At 36.2% G+C, this 24344-nt stretch overlaps 1 protein-coding gene across 7 annotated transcripts in view; it reads left to right on the plus strand.

Moving 5' to 3' along the window:
- NSMCE2 (NSE2 (MMS21) homolog, SMC5-SMC6 complex SUMO ligase) overlaps nt 1-24344 on the plus strand; it is a 228313-nt gene that overhangs the window by 68402 nt on the left and 135567 nt on the right. For all 7 annotated transcript variants that reach the window (XR_014018868.1, XM_081266880.1, XM_081266881.1 and 4 more), the window contains exon 4: nt 11218-11371. Coding sequence is in view for 6 of the 7 variants with exons in the window: in XM_081266880.1 (XP_081123006.1) it covers nt 11218-11371 (154 nt within the window). In the remaining variant the exon portion in view is untranslated. The remainder of the gene's footprint in view (nt 1-11217; nt 11372-24344) is intronic.

Below are 24344 nucleotides of genomic sequence, written 5' to 3' on the forward strand. Positions count from 1 at the left end.
ATGGGGAAAAAATTGCAAGTTGATCATTAGGTGTGATGAGGGGGAGGAGATATGAAACTAGTTCTGCTTTTGTCCCTTGATTCCCAAGCCCATGCAGTATGGCTATAGGAGAAACACTATCATATATTATTCACTGGTTCTGAGCATACAATGGGACACCACCTGACCTAACCTTAGGAGGCAGCACTAGGCTGTATCTTCATTAGATTATTTCAGCATTCTTTGTTTTTTAAAAAATTTGTCTTTTTAGATATACATGACAGTGGAGTGTATTTTGACATATTATACACACATGGAATATACCTTATTCTAATTAGGATCTCATTCTTGTGGTTGTACATGATGTGGAGTTATCATGTATATGTGTATTCATATATTAACATAGGAAGGTTATGTCTGATTCATTGTACTGAATTTTAGTGTTTTGTCCTCTTCTTTTTCTTGGTTAGGTTGGCTAAGGGGTTTATGAATTTTATTTATTTATTTATTTTAATTTTTTTATTAGTTGCTCAAAACATTACAGTGATCTTAACATATCATACTTTTAATTCAAATGTTATTTATTTTTTTCAAAGAACTAACTTTTTGTTTCATTGTTGTTGTTTTTTTTTTTTTTTGAATTGTGTTTCTTGTTGTTATTTCTATTTCATTGATTTTGGCTCTGATTTTAATTATTTCTTATCTTTTACTGCTTTTGGTATTCATTTGTTCTTTTTCTAGGGCTTTGAGATATAATGTTAGGTTATTTGGTAATTTCTATTCTTTTAATGAATGAGCTCAATGCAATGTGAACTTTTCTTCTTAGAAACGCCTTCACTGTGTTCTGAGATTTTATTATGTTGTGTTACTCTTCTCGTTTACTTCTAATTATTTTTTAAATTTCATCCTTGATTTCCTCTGCTATCCATTGTTCCTTCAGTGGTGTGTTATTTAATTTCCAAGTATCAGAGTAGCTTCTATTTTTATTTTATCATTTGATTTCTAATTTCATTCCATTATGATCTGACAGAATGCAAGGTATTATCTCTCTCTCTCTTTTTTTTTTTTTGTTTGCTAAGAGTTGCTTTATGTCTTGAGAAGAAAAGAATCTGTGCTGCTGAGAAGAAAGTATATTCATTCAATAATGGATGAAGTATTCTATATTTGTTGATTAGTTCTAAATTATTGTGGTTTTTTTCTGTAACTTCATTATGATTTTTATGTCTTGTTGATGTATAATTCCCTTGAGCAGTATGAAATAACCCTCAGTGTCCCTTCTGATTAACTTTGGCTTGAAAGTCCACTTTATCTGATATAAGGATAGAAACCCTTGCTTGTTTACAAGATCTATGGAATGATATGTTTTTTCCCCATCCTTTTACTTTCATCTGTGGATTTCTTTGCCTGTGAGGTAAATCTCTTGGAAACAGCACATTGTTGGCTTGTTTTTTATTTCAGTCTGCCAATCTAAGTCTTTTGATTGATGAGTTTAGGCCATCTATATTCAATATTATTCTATTCCTTGTCATTTTGGTTTATTTCTGGTTTCTAATTTGAACTAGTTTCTCCTTTGATTGACAATTCTTCTAGTGTAGTTCCTCCCTTTGCTGGTTTTCAACTTTATTTTTCATGAAATATTTTGCTGAGAGTGTTTTGTAGTGCAGACTTTCTAGTAAATTCTTTTAACTTCAGTTTACCATGGAGAGTTTTTATTTCATTGTCAATTCTGAAGCTTAATTTTGCTGGGTATGGTATTCTTGGCTGGCATCTATTTTCTTTCAGAGTTTGGTATATGTTATTCTAAGACCTAGGGTTGACAAATCAGCTGAGATCTGGATTGGTTTCCACCTAAATGTGACCTGTCCTCGCCCCCCCCCCCCCTTGCAGCCTTTAAAATTCTGTCCTTATTCTGTATGTTAGGCATTTTCATAATAATATGCCTTAACGTGGGTCTGTTGTAACTTTGTATATTTGGGGTCCTGTAAGCCTCATGTATTTGATTTTCCATTTCATTTTTAAGATTTGGGAAATTTCTGATATTATTTCATTGAAAAGATTGTCCATTCCTTTGGTTTGTATGATCAATAGCCTTCAGCTATTCTGTTAAGTCTTGTATTTGGTCTTTTCATATTAGCCCTTATTTCTTGAAAGTCCTGTTCATGATGTCTTAGCTACTTTTCTCCATGACCAACTTTATTTTTAAGATTATATATTTTGTCTTCATTTCCTAAACTCTGTCTTCCAAGTGGTCTAGTCTGCTGGTGATGCTTTCCAATGAATCTTTAATTTGGTTTATTGAATACTTCATTTTGAAGATTTCTGCTTGATTTTTTTTTCAGAATCTCTTTTTTAATGAAGTGATCTTTCATTTTTTTCTTCTGATTATATCGTCCTTTACTTCACAGATCAGTTTAACTATGAACATTTTAAATTCTATCTCTGACATTTCCTCCATTGTGGTGTCAATGGATTCTGTTATTGAAATATCTTGGTTTGTCTGGGTGATTTGTTCCCTTGCTTTTCCATGGTGTTTGTGTGTCTGCCCTTTAACAGTATCGATCTGAGGCAGTAGAGTTTCTACCCTGTGGACTAGTGTCCAGTGCCTCACGGTTTAGGGGGAGACAAGTAATAACAACAACCAATGCCAACAATATACAGCATAAACCAAATAGTTCATGCTATAACATCTACAATGTTGTCACATGAACAGAAATGATGTGATCAGTTATTGCAAAAGGTTTTATAGTTTTGAGTGGTGAATAGGGAGAGAATAGATATGATGTAGGATGTGATGATTATGAAGAAGGAGGAGAGAAAACAGTAGTAAAAAATTTAAAGAAAGAGAGGAGATAACAATAGAAATTGGTTTTAGCAGAAGAAAAGAGAAAGAATTCAGGGAAATAGATAAGTGAGGAAAATATATAAAATAAAAGTTAAAAATAAATAAATAAATAAATAAAATTATACCCAAAAAACCTCCCAAAATATATGAATTAAACTTCCTAGTCCTCAAAATACTGATCCATGAGAAATAACTGTCTTCAAAAAAATGCTAGAAATGAGAAAAAAGAAACAAATATGAAGTATCCATGAACCATTCAGTTTACAATTAAGAGAAAAGAGACATGAAAGAAAATATATCTCAATGAAAAACTAATGAATTGTTTCTGTTGGAATCCAAAACAAAAGTCTCATCTTCCCTTTTCAGTACTTTTAGGTGGGATGGTTTGGAGTATGATGTCTGCCCCACCCTCAGGGTGGGCTTGCTGGAGTGGGAGAGGAAATCCTCTAAGCGGAGTTCCTGGAGGCAGGGTTTAATCTTAGGTAGGCTCCAGGTTCTTCAATTGAATTTTGATTAGTCTGAAGATATTAAATCATCACACCTCCAGGGCCCAGCAGTTTCCAGTCCACACTTGGAGATTGTGCCATATGGGTCTTTCCTGGGTTCTACTGGTACCTGGAAGAGCCAATCCTTAAAGTCCTCCTTGTCACCCAAAGACCCCATGTTTCCTGGTCTCTTAGGTTCAGTCTCCAAACTCAATTTACTCCCACCCCTGCCCTTTGGAATTCTAGCCATGCACATCTTCCCCAGCTGGTTCTGCAAATGGTTGGACTGGAGGGTCAGGGGAAGCCAGGTGGGCTTCTGAGACCTGTATTCCCCGTATTCCACCCCTCTCCATGTTTGATTTTCTCTTGGTCACTAGGCACACTCATATTGTGTGGATTTGCCAGACCTGTATTTCAGGCCAAGCTTGGGTTGGCCAGGAATTGCCTCCCGTAGCTGCTGGCCCCTGCAATGCATCTGCAAAATGGTTCCTTCTTCTGTCTTCTGCCGGCAACTGGGAGAGATGTTGCTTCTTTCCCGCACAAGGATATTGTGCAGCATGCCTTTTGGGTTGTTCGAACAGTGTCTTTGATCTCTCCTCTGTCTGTACCTAGTCATGCCTCAGGTCTCCTACAAACATGGGTTCCTTTAATTCCTTTATCCCTCCACTTTGCTAGTTGGGGGACCACTCTGGCTAGTATTGGGGATTTCTTCGTTATTTTATTATATTCAACCTCCTGAGTCCCATTTCTGCTTTGAATGTACAGAAATAATTCCCAGCATAGTCCCTTTTTTTTTTTTTCACCCACCTTGCTGAGAAAGCTGCCTATCTGCTTTCTTAGTTTCACTCCCCAGAGAAGCCAGAAAAACAACCTCCTCTCCTCTATTCTACATCTTGAAAGATTCCAGCATTTTAAAAGAGCCTCTTTCTGCACAATAAGGTACCACTAAATTCCATTAACATCAAACCCTGTAAAATCTCACGAGAGAGACCCTGGTGACAAACATGGCATGTGGTGGTTCTATGGACAACAGAGGTAGTTAGGAAAGGTGGTTTCAAATTGAGAACAATTTTCTTTTCATGTAAGAATTTACAGATGACCACTGAAGCTTAGGATATTTGCTTGAAATCCTGTCATTTTCATAAAGTAGAAGATGAAAGGGTGTTTGAATGAGTTGAAACCATCTGTCACGACTCAATATGACCTCAGGCAAGAAGAAACTTGACTACTGTGAACTACCCATTCCTCATATCTAAAATTAAGATAAGGATACTTTTATATCTAAGTCTTTGATATCATTCAGAGGAAGAATGCTGCACAGAGTAACTTTTTGTTAACAACAATAGTTTATCCCACATTGTCCTTAGTATGGCCTGTGTTTAAATTGAGCCCTTTAGACAATTGCTTATGAAATGGTACCCTTCAACTTTATGTTTTTTTAAACTCTCCTAGCAGCTGACACGTTACCTTCTGCGCACTTACCACAGTTTGTGATCATTTGTTTGGCTAGTTGAGTAATACTTGTTTCCCCTACTAGATTTCAGACCCTAACAGAATAGCAACAGGGACCAATTTAGTATGTTAACTAGTACATCTCTAATACCTAGCATAATGCCTAATGTATTAGACATTTGGTAAAAATTTGTTGAAAAATTTATGAATAAACGAATAAACAAAAAATGTGTGTTTCTGTGAGTTCTGCCAACACAAAATGAAACAAACAAAAAACCCAGAGAGGCAAAATCAGCAGTTTGGTTTCTTCTCCCTCAATATGAGACTGTTAATCTCTATTCTCTCTATATAAGTGACTCCTGTTGGTCATAATCTTATAGTGGGCATAGTGCCATGAGAAATTTATTGGCATAATTTTTGGCAGCATAAATGTTTAGTAACAGATGCACATACATGACATGTTGCTTCATTCAGTTGCCATCTGTTGGGCAACTGTCTATTCTAATGGGATTGGTCCATTAGGACTAGTCCAGTAGCACTCATGTTTAACCTTATTCATTTTCAAAATTGCTCTGAAAGACTTGAAGCAGGAATGGTGTTTCCATGTCTGGATGGCTGCTGTTCACTAATGGTCTTTCACAACACCTTGGCAAACTGTGAAGTCCACTTAGTATGTCATAATGCTCAACAAGGAAGTATTCTTTCTTGGATGTTTTGTCAAAAGTCAATTCCATACTGGCTCAGGGAAATACACTGAGCTACAGATAATTGGTTCCAACAGAATTAGTGTATGTTGTGCAATGGCAACAGAAACTGGCATGAGATGAAGGGATATAACCCATGCTGGTTATCATTAGCGTGGATAGTTTTGTTTGTTTGTTTGTTTTATTTTTTTAAACAAGGCAAAGGCAGTATAGTAAACTGTAGAGAATATAGAGTGTTTCCATGTGTACATGCAATTAGGTTTTACCCAGTGGAGCATAATGATTCTCAGCCTGGACATGCCTTTTAATAAAACTTTACCAAGCCTTTTTGCTATATAAAGGCAGAGACAGTGTTGCCCTATATAAATTTACCCAGTGCATGACCAGTTGGGTTGGTGGTGTGTCATAAGTGTGAGACAGCTTCCATAAATGTCTCATTGCTTAGCATAATGCCTGGCACCCAGTTGGGGACTCAGTAAATATTTGTTTGATATATCTAGTGTTTTAGAAACAATTGAGGCAATTTTCTCTGGATTTCCCACGTGAAATCTGTTTCTGTGGCCTAGGATCAAGCTGTGATTTAGAAATTAGAACACTTAATGTACTAAGCAGATCACAAAGCAAATTGCTTATCACTAGTATGTGCCTGCTATAAACTTCTGAAGGCTATCTGATCTGCAAAATGCAAATCATTGATTGCATGTGCTTTGGGGGAGTCAGACATGTAACTGTGGCCATTTTGGAGAGAGTAAACCATCTGAGTCTTGGTTCAGTTACAGGAATGACTGATTTAATACTAGATTCTCACATGATTACAGAAGTGTGTGAATGACTCAGCCCATTAATATCCTTCACTCCTGTGATCTCCCCTCCCAGTGAAATAATGGCTGTAAGGCAATAATGATAATTGGAGGAGGAGGAGAACTTGACTTTGCCCTGTGGCAATAAAATGACACACTTTGGGTAATTACATATGCACACAGTATTGTGTGAAAGAAATGAGGAATATAATAATTGTATAAATATCCTTAATATTTATGTTAAAGCACAGTGAAAGTAATAAGTAGCTTCAGTATCTGTGAAGACTGAGCTCTGTGTTTCTTTTTCCTAAAACAACTAGCCTCTGTGTGGAGTGGCAGAACCATTGGAGGCTTAGCTTAGTTGCTAACAGGCATTCACTGATGGCCTTCCTCTTGCTGACACAGGATGAGCACCACAGTCACAAGAGTGTTGGGCTCCAGTTCAGCGTAGCTAAATGTTCACAAGTAGTTTTGAGCTGAAACTTAGTAGTTGGTTGAAGCATCTGTGGATCTTTGGGGGATTGTGTGTTTTTTCCTAGTACTGCTCTGTCTTTTTGAAGCCATTCATTAGACAAAGAGCTGGATATTTGGAGTGAGCCTTTGAACATTTTTCTCCTCTCACTGGAGTCACTAGTGACTTGAACTGAGTCTGATGGAAACTTCTCAATCCTTGTTTACCTTGACCCCTTTTCCATCTTGTAATTTCACTTTGACACATCTTGAAATTCCTTCCTAGACTTCTGACACTTTTTTTGGTTGTCTTCTTAACTCTCGTGGTTTTTCTTTTTTGACTCTTCTTAACTGCCTCTTAAATGTGGTGTTCTCTAGAGTTTTGTCTTGGTCCGTTTTTTTTCCCTTTGGTGTGTTTCCATTTATTGTCTCCTTGGCGATCCCATTTATTTCCATTCCACGTGGGTGTTTCCATGTCAGTCTTGCTGAGCTTCAGACCTGTATATCCAGCCATCTGAAGGTATATGTCACGATGATGATAACAGTGACAACAGCAACACAGCTTTGTGCTATGGAATACTCTGTCTGACTGCTGAATGTTTTATTGCTTCATTCCATTTATTCCTCAGCAACACAGTGCAGTTAGTGCCGTTATTATTTTCTTTTTCCAAGAGGGGAAATTAGCGGTAGGTGCATTTGCTTTCAGTCTCACGTGGTAGCAATCATTGAAGCTGAGTAGCAGCTCTCCTTGGATCATTTCCTTCATCACAGTCCCCATCACTGCCCATGGTCCTACACTTACTGTGAGTTTCCTTGTGTCTCTGCTTATCTAGTTCTGTAGGTATTTATGATTCCTGGAAAAGAATATTGCTGTGCTTTCCCAGCTGATCATCTTCGCTGTAGTTGAATGATCTTTCTCTAATGAAATCTGTTACTTTCTTTCTCTTAGTGTTTTTGGTTTGCATTTCCTCATTGACTCTTTCTTTTCAGTCCACAAACATGTTAAAGCCTTTATGCTGAAGTTAAAAGGAAAAGGTTAAGATTTTTTTGATCATCTACTATGTGCCAAAGTTAAATACAAATATTATTGTCTACACTGCACTGAAGTGGGTATTACTGATTCCTAATTAGAGGTGAGAGAAATCCAAGGATTTCCAGAAAGATTGTCCCAATATCCACAACCAAGGATAGACCCAGATTTGATCCCAGGGTCCATGTTTTCTCTCCATCACATCAATTTCACTTTACGCTCCTATTATCTTCTTTGTGGCCAACAAGTTTCTTAGCTCTTTCCCATGATCGGCTCCCATCTCTCTGTCCTTCCGTTAGCCACCAAACTTTGTTCATTTGTTTACACAAAACTCCCCTACTCCCTTTTCCATCTCAGCACAGCATAATTGGGCCTTCTTGTGGTTTACCCATGCGTGGACATTGTTTGAGAATGGATAAATGGTAGGCATCCAACCTGACACCAGGAAGTCCTCCTAACCTGGGAGAAGTCTCACAGGAGGGTTGACAGATCACCAGCTGCAGGGCACTGTGCTGAGTGCCTGGTAATTAGATCCAGTGTTCTCCTTAGTGCTTTTCTTATTTGAGCTTTCTTACATCATTTTCCTCAAAAAGCCAAGCACCTCTCTTAAGAAGAGAGAAAGGTATGGACCTAATGGTCTATTAGATCTTCTCCTCCCATCTTTGAGGTGTTTAAAATTTGTTCTAAAAAAAACCCAAGCCATTCATATCTATTTCATACTAGAACAACATAACTCCAAAAATACTCCCCCTTATCTATTTCTCTTAAAAATACAAAGCAAGAAACCACTAAAATAGTTTAATCTCTATCTATTGCATTGATTTAAACAGAGTTGAATATTTTTCATGCTCTCATTGTGATAGCTAGAGTATATTAAGTTCTCTTTTCAGTGGCAAACCAGACCAACTGTAGCATCAAACTTTCAGAGATGATATTTGCTACAGTGAATTCACATGTATTTCAGCAACTTTCTGAAGGTCCTCACTATGGGGAAAAAAAATACATTGTTGTGTGAGTTTTCTTAGAGTATTGCTTATTACCAGATTGTCAACCTCAAAATGCCTGTCTCTTCCATTCTGCCCCCTCCCAGTGTCTATCCTACTCCTCCTTAATAGCTGTTAATTAACTACAGGAGTTAATTTTGTTGGATGCAAAAGAGTCCTTATTGTAAAAGATATTTGAGTTTACTTATCACCTGCTCAGATCAGATCTTTTCTAATCATCACTGATTGTATAATAATTTCAGACTGATGGAAGGCCCACCTGATTTCCTTCCTGTAATGTAGCATTAACTTCTTAGGTCTCTGTGAGTTTGTTTTATTTTATAAATCTAAGAAAAGAGTCAATAATTTTTTTCTAAGAATCAGCAATTTATTTTCTAGGTCTAGTCTGAACTCTTCCTGCTGTAGCTTTAAGTTTGTCTCATCTTGTTCTCTTGTGTAGAGGTGAGGATAGCTAGATACCATGCGTAATAACTCTTTTTTTCTCATTCATAGGCAGTATTAAATTACATTTCCACTTTCTTTTTTCCAAATTGAGCTTTATTGGTTCTTTAGCATTACAGGACTTATTTTAAATTTTTAATTACATATAAGACTTGTCATTAAAGCCTGTGTTTTCTGGACTTTTTGATGGTGAAACTAGCAGTGGTTACATGTCATCAGTACAAGGAAACAGTTCTTACACTCTGCTTTGTAAATATAAATTTTAGGCATTTTGATAAGCTGCTTAATTTTCATTTATATTCAGTTAATTAAAATACAGAGCAATTAAGCAAAAGAAAAATTATATATTTTTCCTCCGTGACAAAAAGTGACCAAAATAGGTAAGTTTAAGATAATCTTTTGATTTCATATGCATTGATAAATCAAAGAGATTAGAAATGTATCTCATTGACTAGAACCAAAACCAAGAATTTTTTGTATGTATCTTGTTGTCTTAGCATTATCTTTAACTAATTGGATGGTAGAAGTAAGTCCTTTTATTTATTTCTGAATCTAAGGAAGGAGGAGATCAAGGTTTATGATCTCTTGAGTTGTCTTCCAGCCCCCACATTATGTACTCTAGTAACAATCATAGTTGGTAAACTGTGGCTGTCAATGTGTTTAAGTTGTTTGTTTGAAATACATGTATTGAGCACTGCCTCCTATATGACAGATACTGGTAATAGTGTTAAATCAGGTCTTTCAAAGATTTATATTTTGTTAGGGGGAAAAGTATAAAAATAAGAGCAATTGTATATTACTGGGGATATGGTAGAAGGCAGGGCACAGTGGTGATTTTGGTGAGCTTTGCTTGGTGACAGGAATATCTGGAAAGGGTCCAGATAAAAGAGACCAGTTACAAAGGCCTGAAGAGCAGCCAAGGTGCAGTGTTGTAGCATCTGCTGCTGGGTTGTCCAGACTGAGATTGCAATGAGGAAGTAGAGATAGTGGCTCTCAAGCTTTTTCAAGGGATTGGAACTTAAACAGAAAATGGGAGAGGAAACAGATTACAAAGGTTGTTTGTTTTTTAAATATAGGAGTGAAGAGCCAGTGTAAACATTTTTGGGGGAAACAGCCTCTAGAGAGGGAATGTTTGTTTTGAAGGAGATGAAGAAGTAATTAAGAACGAACTTAATGGGGTAAAATTGGGAGTTCATAACCCACTTCAATCTAATGTATGAAATATGATATGTCAAGAGCTTTGTAATGTTGTGAACAACCAATAAAAAAATAAAAAAAATAAAATTTAATTAATTAAAATGTCAAAGTGCATTTTATAAAAAAAAAAAGAACGAACTTAAGAACACGGTTGAGGATGGATAGTGGGAGAGAGGTGGATAGATGTGTGGTAACACAAGCATAGCAAATGTTGATTGTGACATCTAGGAGGTGGACCAATGGGTGTTTACAGTACAATTCCTCTGGTTTTTTGCATGTTTGAAAATTTAATAATATGGCATAATAATATAATATTTGAGGGAAGAAGGACAGATTGAGAGTTTAGCCTTGAGGGGGAGAATAAGGGACATACTCCTTTTTGTAGCAGGAAACTGTGGAAGTTCAAGGCTAAAGCCTCACCTTCTTTTGAAATATAGGAGTCACTATCACTTGCTGGGGCCGAGGGACAGAAGAAGAGGAGCTTTGATAAAGAAAAATGGAATAACCAGCATGGCAAGTGGGAGAGGGCTGAGCAGACAGAGGGAAGAGAGGGCGATGCTCAGGTCCTGAGGAGGTTGCCTCACTTTGCAGCTCTCCCTGGGATTTCTCAGAGAACGGTAGTTAGTGGGAACAAGGAAGCACTGTATAGTTTGAGAAAGGAGATGTGGGATGAGTAGATGGGATGAATGTTTCCCTTTGCTATTTACTAGCAGTCTTGCCCTCTGGAGGATTCTCTTTTCTACCTCATAATCTTTTTATTTGAATTACATGTTGTAAAATCTTCTTAGCACTGTTACTCTCATTGAACTAGACAATTTTGTTGTCTTCCTTAGGTAAAAGAAGAACGTCCAGAAAAAATACCAGATTTAAAATTATTAGTGGAGAAGAAATTTTTGGCTTTACAGAATAAAAGTTCTGACATGGACTTTCAAAACAATGAAAAATTTGTACAGTTCAAACAACAGCTGAAAGAACTAAAGAAGCAATGTAAGTCAGCATGCTTTGCTTTGGTTTGGCTTTTTGAAATTAGGGAACTGACTTCATGAACAGTCCCGGAAAACTGATTCTCTGGCATTTGCTTATCTGCCTGGCTTGAGCCTCTTCCTAAGTTGCTTTTTATTGTTGTTGCAGTTCTGTATTTTGTCTTAACTTTTGGTTCAAATCAGCCTGTCCATTCTGAAAGCCAACAGTTTCCACAAAGTGCTAAGAAAATTCCCTAGCAGCTGAAGAAAGTTACATGTTTCTTCCCACTGCTGGAGTGAGGAATTGGGAAAGCAAAATAATGCTGAAAATAATTTACTAAAATAACAATGGCATTTTTCAAATCTAAAACTGCTGTGCCAAGCTTTATGGTAGCCACATTTTGATTCTAGTTTTATTGCTTTGGAGTGATATTAGAGATGTTTTCTGAAAAAAACTTTTTCTTAAATGTGGACCAAAATCCCCTTCACCATATCACCTTTGTGTAGTATAAATTCCATGTGACTTGAAAAATGGTTGCCTTCTTAATAAACTATTATACTTAGGTTTTTTAAAAATATTTTTTTAGTTGTAGCTGGACACAATAACTTCATTTGATCTTATTTATGATTATGTGGTTCTGAGGATGAAACCCAGCGCCCCGCACGCGCTAGGCGAGCTCTCCACCGCTGAGCCACAATCCCAGCCCTATACTTAAGGTTTTTTAAGGAACATAGTTCGAACTTGAAAATGAGAGTAAGGAAATAATACAGAAACATTTTGTAGAGAGAATTTGCCAGAAATAATGTATCTCTTCATCAAAGTATGGATACCCTTTCCTGTTTTAACAATGTTATATAAATTGACTTTTTATATTAGCATCTATTTAGCTCTATTGTCTTTTATTCTTTTTTTTTTTTTTTTAGGATTGAAGTCTTTTTAATTCTTAAAGCTTTGAATAGTAAAGCAAATTATTTTTTCTTTCTTTATATTTAGTCTCCTGTTACCTTCATTTTTTGCACATGGGGCAGGAATGTTGTATTATGTGAGACATAATTCATTTTATGCCCTTATATGGTACTTAGAGTAGAGATCCATATTTTGAAATAGACTTTCTTTTACATATAAGCAGTTTCTTTAAACTGATGATGAGATCTGAAAAAAAAAATGACTGAGGAAGCTGCTTTACTTTTGTCTATTTTACAAATAACTTGTTTCATAACTTGAAATATTTTGCAATCATGATGAGACTTTTGCTTTTACTGTAGATTTAAATAGTAAGCATTTTCCCCATATTTTAGGTCTATTTTTGTTGTTGTTGTTCATTGAATACCATGGCTGCCAAAATCTTTCTAGTGTAATTTATGCTATTCCCCCAAATGGGTAATAATCCCCAGAACAGATAATAATGTGCTAGTAGCTTTCTGATCTTAAGGATGATAGTGAATTTCAGTTTCATTGTTGGTCAAAAAAGCCAGATGTGTTTTATTTTATTACATAGAGCCAATATTCACAGATTAGGCAGACCTAGCATCTAATCATAATGCCTGATTTTTTAAAGGATTTTATAGTACAGAACAAAGGATTAAATATCCAAAAGAGAATTTTTTCCTTTTTTGTTATTATTCCTAAAGAGAAACTATGAAGACTTAGAACAGTGTACTCCTGATGAGGCATTTTCTAATTAACAATATATAATTCAACAAAATGATATACATTGGAATCATGATTAGTGTTTCTTTACTTTTCTCTAAAATGGGGTGTGGGAGGGAGATTTCCGAAGACCAACAGTACACCTCCTTTGGATAGACAGTTAAACTAAACCTTATAGCAAAGTAAATTTATATTGAAAGAAATGCTTCCTTATGTAAGGTTTCCCCTTATATTATAACACTGGAATTAAAAGAACTTTCCCTATAATTTCCCCTAAAATATTCTTCCAAAAGTTTTTAAATCTTGAATGACAGAACAAATAAAATATTAATCCTCTTTTAAAATGCTCTGTAAGCTGTGTATACTCCATTTCCAAAAATGGAATGGTTTTTTTTTTTTTTTTTTTTTTTTTTTTTAGTACTGGGAATTGAACCCAGGGCCGCTTAATCACTTAGCTACATCCCCAGCTCTTTTTATTTTTGAACAGGGTCTTACCAAGTTGCTTAAGGACTTGCTAATTGCAAAGCCTGGCTTTGAACTTCTGCTTCTCCTGCCTCACCCTCCTGAGCTGCTAGGATTAAAGGTGTACACCACCATGTCTGGCTTAAAATGGAATTCTTAGTGTAGAATTATGAGCACTGCCAATTAAAATTTTATCATGTCTAGTGGATTTTAGTTCTTAGATTTTACTGCTACCAGTATCCTGGTTAGGATCAAGCTTTCACAATATTTGTGGTTCCAGGTCAGAGATACACGGTGATGTATAGATGAGCTAATTTGTTTTGAGAGATGTTCTAGAGATACAGAATTACAATGATTTTTTAAGATTGGAAAATAGAAGCTTGGGGGAGAGATTGTTTCTCTTGCCTGTTTTGACAAAGTAAAGGCTAAAATGTTTCTTTATTTGTATATACCTAAAGGGTTCTTTCATGAAAATAACCATGGTGTTTTCACTACCTTTATTATGTGAGAACATGAATTTGTAAGATTTAATTTTATCAAATCTGAATCCAATCAAAGAAATTCCAAGAAGCTCTTGGGTGGGGAGAGGTCCAGGTGGAGATTGTGTGACAGGCAGGCAGTCCTCAGGGCACTCTGCTGACTGTAATTTGCTCCCCCTGATGGAGCTCAGCAGCTGGTCCTCACACTCTTTGGTCCCATGCTGCCCTTTTATTTTTTAAATTTCTTGAGCACCCTAGAGAACTATATCTATTGTTTATCCTATTAGAAATAAAAACTGAGTGTTTGTATGTTAATATAAACAGCATTTGATATGAAATCTAACTATATTTTTTAAACCTAAAAAAAAAGTTGCTGAGAAGAGTGACACTGTTCTGCATTTTTGCAAACATCTTGGATTCTGACTTAGAGGTAGCTAGATCCTCATCTGTGCTTCTGCTTTTGGTCTGTTGTGATACATTGTTTTAGTTTTAGTAGACTACATTGGTAGTTGGACTTGCAGACCACCAGAAGGTCTCAGGTGCAAACCTCAGATCTGAGCCAGGGATTGGTTACAAGATTTGTGGGCCAAATCTAGCTGCCTTCTTGTTTTTCTGTGGCCTGCAAACTAAGAATATTATATTATTTTTCAATTTTTGGAATAAAAGACTATTTAGTGATGTGAAAATTATATGAAAATCTGATTTCAGCATTTATAAATAGTTAAATTAGAATATAGGCATGCTCACCCACTTGTGTATCATTTGTGAGGCTTTACACTATAATGGTGGAGTTGAGTAGTTGTGGCACAGATCACTGGCCCTCAGAGCCTATAATACTGTGTGGCTCTTTGTAGAAAAAGTTTTACTGATCCCTAGATAAAAATCATATTCAGAAACAAGAAGATTTTTTTTTTAATTTTAGGTTATTCCCCCTAAATACCATCCATTTTTCTTAGGTATGTTCAGAACACCTTGAGTAACCACTAAATGTGAATCATTGCAGTTGATGCTCTAAAATGAATAAAAAGCAGAGACCCTGTACTTGGAGACAGTGTATGCAAACATGAAATAATGCAAGAACAATTTATATTGAATTAAAAAAAATCAAAATTAAAAGAAAAAACAGAAACAAGTATTCTACAATGTAAGATCTAAGTAAGAGGGGTCAAAATTGGAATATAGATTTTATCTGCCATGCTAACATTGCCAGTCATTTGTAAGCGTCTCTATAGTCCAGTATATTTGGACAGATTCTGAGGCTCGGTTCAGGCCCAGCAGGAAAGAAATGTACTAAAGGCTTACAGTGGGAGAGGGAAAGGACACTACAGGTGCCCTTTACCTTCTTAGATACAAACTTCCCAGATCTGCCATGCTCATTTAAAGATATTATTTCTCTACAGGTAACATACTTTAGTTGCACATAGCAAATTTTTTGTATGGTTAATTCTTACACATATTACTTGCCATTATGTTCAGCTTTTTTGAACAAATGACATTATGCCTTGGGGAGGAAATTATTGGGAATATCACCCCGATTAAATGAAGTACCGGCTCTTTGTAAATTCCAAAAGCTTGCTTTAAACTTAAGTTGTTGAGGAATTTAGCATAGCACAGCGGAAGGAATATGAGTTTATTAGCAACCAGAAGACCTGGGTTGGAGTCACCTGATATGTAACCTGTCCTCCCTGCAGATGCCACTGATTTTTCTTGCTTCTGATTCTTGGAGTCATAGAAAATCAAGATTGGTTGAAGATAACTTTTACACTTCTAGATGACTAAGATGGTGACAGTGGTGATAATTGTGTTAGGCAACAGTTTCGCGGAAAATAATTCTGTTTCCCTAAATAGTAATCATATTCTTACTGAGAGGTTGTCAGAAAATAGTGTGATTTGGCTTCATGTAGTCATATTCAGGCTTTCTTGGATTATATAATTTTAATTTATTTAAAAGTATGTCTTTACTACTGTAGTCATGGTTTCTTGCAATTTTAACTTCTGGAGAACTTAATTAGAATGAGTGAACACTTCTGTGTAGATACTCAAGTCACCAAGAAATCTCTCTAGCATCCTTTATTCATTTATATACCTAATGTATGATTAGCAGACATCATAAATTTAGTGCAGATCACAAAAGCAGGATTGAGGATTGTAGATAATAACTGATACTTTGAAACTTTCAGGGCTTTGTTTTATAGTCAAAAATAGAATTGAATCTGAGCTCTTTTGTGTTTTAAAATTATTTAATGTGAAATTTAAGTTTATTAGTACATTTAAATTCTGAGTACCAGTGTGCCTCATTATTTTTTTTTTATTTAGAATTTGCTAACTTGAAGGTATTCGCCACAAATTTAATACACTGTATTAAGGTCATTGTTACATGTAGTATATAAAATATGGAGAAACTTGGAAATCATTCTTAGTGATGGTAATATTTGTGTCATATATATAAAGACAGGAATTTAGTGATTACATAGATTCACTTTAAGCATATCCAGTCTAGATCTCAAAGCTGATTAAGAGAGAGAGAGAGACAGACACAGATATCAATCGATAGGTCTCTAGCAGTACAAAAGGATTCACTTAGGGATGCCATTCGTCAGGGTGTTCCTCCTCAGAAGCATTAGTTGCCTCACTTTACCGTTCCTCCTAGTGGCTCTCCTTTTCCTTTAGCATCTCTTCAGAACCAGAGCAAATGGCCGGGACTTACATGTTTTGCTCACTGCTATACCCCTGTGCTCCGGCATAAGGGTTAGACACGTGACACTACTAAGCAGAGGTCCTTGATGGTCAGCAGAACCTTCAGGAGAATTGTCATATGCTTGAGAGCATCTGTCCTGTCAGAGAGACACAACATGCCTGAGGTTATAAAGTTAATGAACAGTAGAATCAGAAACCAGGAGATGCTAGAGAATAAGGGGGCATTGGAACGAGGTATAGCTGTCCTCTCTCTTCCGATTTGTAAAGTTGTATTTTGCAGTTTAAAGTAGATTTGGGGTACTAAATAATTAAGTTTTGAAGATAAAGATTAATTTAGCTGGGCACCACAGCACATGCCTGTAATCCCAGCAGATCAGGAGGCAAAGGTAGGAGGATCAGGAGTTCAAAGCCAGCCTCAGCAAAAGTGAGGTACAAAGCAACTCAGTGAGACCTTGTCTCTAAACAAAATACAAAATAGGGCTGGGGATGTGACTCAATGGATGAGTGCCCCTGAGTTCAATTCCCCATAACACCCCCCCCAATAAAGATTTATTCAAATTAAAGAATTCAGTAATGGTGGGGTTTTAATCTGGTTATTAAATTATCAGAGAGCTATTTTATCTTGATGAATTAACTTTTCTACAGTTCCTTTATTCTGAGCAGTAGAGACATCGATCTGCTCCACATTCAGTCTGCAATTGTCCCATTTCTGTTGGATGTTATGAAAATGATAACAAGGCTTTGTTTGGTGTCTGAGCACTTGCTGGATTATGATAATAGTAGGCATTGTTGGAGTGTCTTCCTATGCATTTACAAAAGGGGAAGTGGTATGGTACTTGCCTACTTCATATACATTATTATTTATTTCTCACAACTCTCCTAGGTGGCTGTAGCCATTTTGCAGATCAGAAAACAGGCAAAGAGATAGGGCTGTAATTCGTAGTAGACAACTTGCTAGCATGTGTATGAGGCCCAAGTTTGATCCTCATCCCCTCAAAAAAAAAAAAAAAAAAAAAGAGAGAGAGAGAGAGAGAGAGAGAGAGGTAGTATAACTTACGTTGATCTTAAGTGCTGAAATTCAAACCCAGGTTTGATGACCACACAAAGCTCATTTTCTTTTCTCCTATACCATACCAACTTTTGAAAATACTTTGTGTGTTTTCCCTTCTTTTAATTCAACCATCATATTCATTTCTTGAAAATCATATGTTTGAGTCTCCTAGGTCATAGAATTACATTGATGTACCCTGACATCACTGAGGGGAACTTGCTTTGTTTAGCTTAGAGAAGATCTCTTTTTTGGCCAGTTGCATTCAGAGTCAGGGAGTCAGGATGATATCAGACATCTCATAGCAGTCCTTCTTTTCCAGATCCTACGGTTTTGGCAATGTGTTCAGTAGATTGTGCCTAAGAATGATGTTTCCGGTGTGAATAGTTGCTAAGTTATGGCAAAGAGGAAGAGGATATTTATTGCATCACAAGTTTAGAACAAGTTCCATGAAATTTATTTCAAGCATAACAACAACAATCTCTTGCACATATATCATCTTGCTTAATCTTTACAACATCCATATGTGGGAAAGGAATGCATGAAAAATGTAGGTTCTGTTTTTAGCAGACCAAACACCATATAATAAGAATCATGGAGGAGACATATTTACCCAGTGTCTCACAGTCAGGAGGCCTCAAGGATAACAAATATATTCAGGAGGAAAAGGGAAGTTTTAGAATGAGAGATGGCTATAATTAAATTTGTAAAGAAAGATTCAGTTATCAAGGGACAGATGAGTCAGCGGTAAGTTTAAACACCTGTGAACTCTGGGTGTTTCTCTTATTGTGACTTATTTTATGAGTGTGATGTTATCCATGCTCAGAAAGCAGCTGGGATCTAAGTAGGAAGACCAAATCATATGTGTCCCAGAGCCAATGGACATTATACTTAAGAATATAATTATCTTGTCAAATTCCTGGAGTGGAATGATTGAAGTTTCGTAATTGTTAGAAAGGGAGTGTCAGGCAAAGTTATTAAATATTTCTAATACTTAATTTTTATAGATATGCATATGTTTGATTTTTTTGGAAAGAGATTTTAAATAGAATTTTTGCAGCTCAGTTTATGGTGTGTTATTATTTGTGCTTAGCAAGTGATCATGATTTAATCATTAACCATTCTGAAAATTTAAAGTAAAAAAAGTACCAAGTTAATAATTATTATTTGGCTTTGAAAAGTAGCTATAATTGAAGGTTGTTATATGTGTATGGCAGTATTTACAATAGGGGAAAAACTAGCTCTTGCATATGGAAATTCAGAGCCACTGATGTGAAAATGTATTGCTAGTGAATAACATTTGAATCAAGCAAAGTGGTATAATATTTTGCACATTCAAATAATTATACTAATGACTTGCTACCATCAATTTCAGTTTAAGATTTTGGAAGCATTAATGTGGTACAACAAAAGACCTGACTTAAACACTGATGAATGAACTGTGTCCCCTCTGGCAACTCAGTGTCTGACTCTGGATTTCACATCCTCATTATACTTTGTGACATGCTCTGTTTCTAAGGTAGTGCTGCCTCCTCCCCCTGTCAATTCTAGGATGTTTTCTTTGAAACTCCGTATCTGGGAATCTCTCTAAAAGAGAGATGTTCTGAAATAACGGGGCAAAGTTTATTCAACAATATCTTTTAATATTATTTATAATAAATGTATCAATCATAATATGACAGACAAACAGTAGTTAAGTAAATATGCTGCATTGACAGTGGGGTTGTTTTGCATTTAAAAATGATGTTAGGGTAGTTTTAATAGTCTTAGTAAATAAATGCTTATGCTATTAAGAGTTTTAAAAAGCAGGATACAAAGTTGTATGTTTAGAATGATTGCAGTAAGAATGCATTCATGTAAAGCAGCCTTGTCACTTTGCCCTTGAAAAAAGTATTCGTCATTCTTGTAAAAAAGGGGCTGCCCTTCATATATGTAGAAAGAAGAAGAGGCATGTTTGCAAGCCATATGTCTACATTTCTATTATTTATAAGATATATCTTATCTTAGAAAACACTTTCCAAATATGATTATATTTAATCCTTACAAGTGGTCGATTAGTATTATTAATCCTATTTTCAGATGAGGTTCTGTGAGATCAAGTGTCTTGCACAATTCTCTTGCCCCTCTCAAATTCTCTTGTGTTCCTTTGACATCAACACTTCCCTTATTCCCAGCACCTGGCACCTACTGTTAGTTTTAACTTTTCCAGAATGTGTAGATGGAACAGTACAATATGTAGTCTTTTGAGAGGTTTTCTTCACTTGTCAGAATACATTTGAAATCTATCCCTGGTGTGACTGGTCCCAGAAGTTTGTAGCATTTTGTTGACATATGGGTGGACATGGGATTTTTGTACATTCACTGGTTGAAGGTCTGTCTGTAGTTCTTCAGTATATTAGGGATTCTTTTACAGACATATGTTAGATTTAAGTGGGGTCACTTGAGATTTCTGGGTCCTAGAACTTGACATATGGGTGGACATGGGATTTTTGTACATTTACTGGTTGAAGGACATTTTTGTTGTTTCCAGCTCGTGGCCATTATGAATAAAGCTGCAGTCAGCATTCATGTACAGTTTTTTATGTGGATGTAAGTTTCATTTTGGGTAAATATCTAGGCCTGGCATATCTGGTTTGTATGCTAAATATATGGTGTTTACCTATAAAGAAAGTGCCTAACTCTTCCAGTATGCAATATGTGAGAGTTCTAGTTGCTGTGTACCCTTACCAGCACCTGAGTTATTTTGGTTTTGTTTTTAATTTTAGCCATTTTAATAAGTATGTGGTGGTATCTCATTGTAGCTTTTATTTGTTTTCCTAATATGTTAATATTTTGGATTTTCATGTCATATTCATGTTTCTCTGGTCATATTATCTTCTATCTTTATTCTTTAATTCAATCCAAAAACCATGGATGCTTCCCACACCAGCAACATTAGCATCACCTGGAAACCTCTTAAAACTACAAAATTTCAGTTTCCATCCAGACTGACTAAATCTGAACTTGGGAATGGGACTGAATTTTAAGAAATCCTCCCAATGGTTCTCCTGTATGCCACAGTTGAGAACCATTGTCTTCAGCAGAGGTGCACACCCCTCTCTGGGCATCACTATCAACTTTGAACATGAAAGACAGAACACAATTTCAGTGCACAGTCCTCACCCTAAGATTCAGAACCAGATTTCGTTGGTTAGGCCTGTAGGCATTTTAAGTTCCCCAGGTATTGCTAAGACTTCTTCAGGGTTGAAAACCAGTGTACTAAAGGTTGCTTACCTGGGATACAAATCTGACACCAAACTCCAGATCTCATGCAGCATATTATCTAAAAGGGAAGATCCATGTATATATACCTTGGTGTAGGTCTGAACACATGTAAGCCATACAGTATTTACCTAACAAATTAAATTCTACTTAGTGTCCTGGGTTTGTCGACATAGATATTTATCTATAGCTGAGAATACTCAGTTTTATGCTCTGTGTTGTACTTAGCATTCATTCATTCAACAACTGAGTATGCTGAGATTATAATGGCAAACAAAACATAAAAGCATGTTCCTGGAGCCTACATTCCGGTCTTTAGCACCACTCTACAATATTTTGGTAGAAGTACAATACATTTCTTTGTAATTCTAAAACAAGTGTGTTTATGCACATTACTTATAGTCTTAAATGATCATATTTGTCTACTTGTTATGTTTAAGTACCATCCTTCAGAATTACTTGTCTTATATTTGTTATAAATTATATTAGTCATTAAGTTCTTTTTACTGGATAACTTTTTCAACTCATTTATTTAATCAGTATTAAGATTAGATTGTCCAATCTTGAAATTTTAAATCAAAATGTAAGTTCAAACTGTGGTTCAACCACACAATAGTTGGTGCTTTTTTGATCAATGAAATTTTACTTTTTTGTAAAGTATGTTGTTGAAATAGTAGTAATAATAGAAAACTAACTACTGTACAGAGTTGTGTAAGGATTAATTCAGATACTGTATTTGAAAATGTTTTATAAGTTGAAAATAGTTATCTGATCTTTTTTGTTAAAGACATTTACTTTAATGGTCTTTTTAATTTACATCCTAAAGTGCATAAAAATAAACATTTGAAAAGTCATTATCAATTGGCATGAATTCTTAAGTGCAAAGAAATAAACACAGTTTGGGTCATTTTGCTAAAGTGTTAAGAGATTATATGGAGGATAAAACATTGCTAGACTGTCAAGTAGTTAAGGAATTTCTGTAACTGGCAAGGGTGTGAACAAAAATGTTGATAAGGTCAGAAATCAGTTTTCAGTACAATATTGGTTTTGGCAACCTTTTCTTGATAGGGAGGCAGAGATTGAAGTGTCAAGAATAGTACTATTCACATACATAATGAACCACCCTCTACTCTGATAAAAGTATTATAAGCAAATGAAGTGGAGCTGTCTGTAGGTCTTCAATATATTAGGGATTCTTTTACAGACAATGTTAGATTTAAGTGGGAAGAAAAATCTCTAGTGTTTGATCATAATTATTTAGTTAGCCTTTAAAAAAGCATCACTTGATGTGTATTTTTAGTTCCCTCACATCATCCAGTCACCATCTCAGAATACATCATACCCAGGGACATTGCATGGCTGAGATCTGGAACTGGGAAGGGAGGCAGGTAGAAATGGCTCTTGCTGAAACCCATATGGGCTCTACCGTCAACCCATAGCTGCTTTTTGTTTGTTTTTTGGTACTGGGGATTGAACCCAGGGGTACTATACCGTTGAGCTCTACACCTCCAGTCCTTTTTATTTTTTATTTTTAGACAGGGTCTTGATAAGTTGCCGAGGCTGACCTTGAACTTGATCTTCTTTCCTCAGCCTCCCAAGTACTAGGATTACTGACACAGGCCAGTGCACCCAGCAGCCCATAGTTCCTTGAGACATACACTGCCCATACATTCTCATTTTTAAAAAATGTTAATAAACTTTATTTTTTAGAGCAGATTTGGGTTCATAGCAAAATTGAGTGGAGATTACACAGATTTCCTGTATGCCCTCTGTCTACGCCTGCATGCATGGTCTCCTCCATTACTGTGCATAAAGTAATTGACTTCTTAGCAGTGAGAGAAAAAGGAGACTGGTCACTTGAGATTTCTGGGTCCTAGAACGTGACATGCAAAATCAGCAGGAAAAAAATGAGAGAGTGGCATGGGGTCAATGAAAGATTTTGTGTCAAGTTTTCCAAAATAAATATATTTATGTTATATTCTTTTTAGTTGTACATGTTGATGGGATTTATTGTTAAATATTTGTATGTGCACATCAAGTTATTTTTTAAAACAAAATAGTACGGTTTAAAGATCCACTAAATTAATCAGTTTTATTTACTGCTGGGTTTCTTTCTCTTTGTTTTGCTATTGATACTTGGTTATCCTGTCAGTTCAGGTAGACAGGAAGCATTTGTCTGCCTTGATCTTCTGTATCCCCAGAACCTTGAACAGTACCTGGTGTAGAACCAGGGTTCCATATGTTTGGACAGTGAATGAAGGACTACAAAGGGTATTATATTTTAAAATCAGGAATCTTTTTTCCCCTCAAGAGACAGATGTCCATGACAAATACTTTGATACATAGTCTCACATGGATAAGGCCTCATGTCCCTTTTCCCCAAGGTCATCTTGGCAGACCTGGGCAACAACTATGCTCTGAGTACAGAGTGTGGCTGCCAGTTGGCTGGAGGTGTTCCCAGACTTCCTGGCAACTGTCCTCACCTAGAGTTTTCATAGGGTCCTTCTGATGGAAGGTTCTTCCTTCTTCTTTCCTTAGGGCACACTATACTTTGACTAAAACTTCAGTCACATAAAGTAAGAAACTTACAAGTTAGACTCAAGAACTTTTAATTTCTTCTTCCAAAAAATTGTCAGAACAGCCTCCATCTTTCCTGTTATGTGGTAGTATTGATGCTACCTCCTTCCAAATTATCAAGTTGATCACATTTCTTACATTTGATAGTATTATAGAGTCAAGAAAATGTAGTGGCTTGTTTAGGTGTGTTTTCTTCTGCTTCAGATCACAGTGTATTTATTTTATATTTATCAAAAGCAAAAAATGACTCCTGCAAAAAGTAAGGATAATCCGTCAGTTAATGAGATGTGCTGTCTAGTATCATTCCTGCAAACTCTGCCAATTCCCTCTCTCCTGCTTCCGCTGCTGCTACTGCTGAATTTCTGATCTTACTATTAGCCTCCTACATGCTCCCTACTTCAAACTTAACTCCTGCCAGCTTCTACCAAAGCCATGATCTTTCCATAGTATAGGTCTGGTCATGCTTGTCCATGTGTAGCTGGCAGGAGTCAGGCAATGAATGGTCTTTCGGTGGTTCCCCTCAGCTTTTCTGGAATATTAAAGGCCTTAATGACCCCAGGCTCCTTTTCTCTTTCTTTCCACTTTTCTCTTTAGCCTTTGACCCAAATACTTGTAATTCCTAGAAAGTACTGTGTTCTCTTTCACCTTCAGACTCCCACACTTGCTGATCTCATCCAGGAATATTCTACTCCCTCTTCTCTCTTCCCCTAGTTAAGGCAAGCCCATCTTTGTGCCTGTCCACAGACACCACTGAATTCTGGGAGGCTTCCCTGAGATAGAGTCAGTGCACATCTGTGATGTGAGTCCTGTAAGGGAGTCTTGG

The sequence above is a fragment of the Spermophilus citellus genome (assembly GCF_964194105.1).
Source record: "Spermophilus citellus genome assembly, chromosome: 14".
NCBI lineage: Eukaryota > Metazoa > Chordata > Mammalia > Rodentia > Sciuridae > Spermophilus > Spermophilus citellus.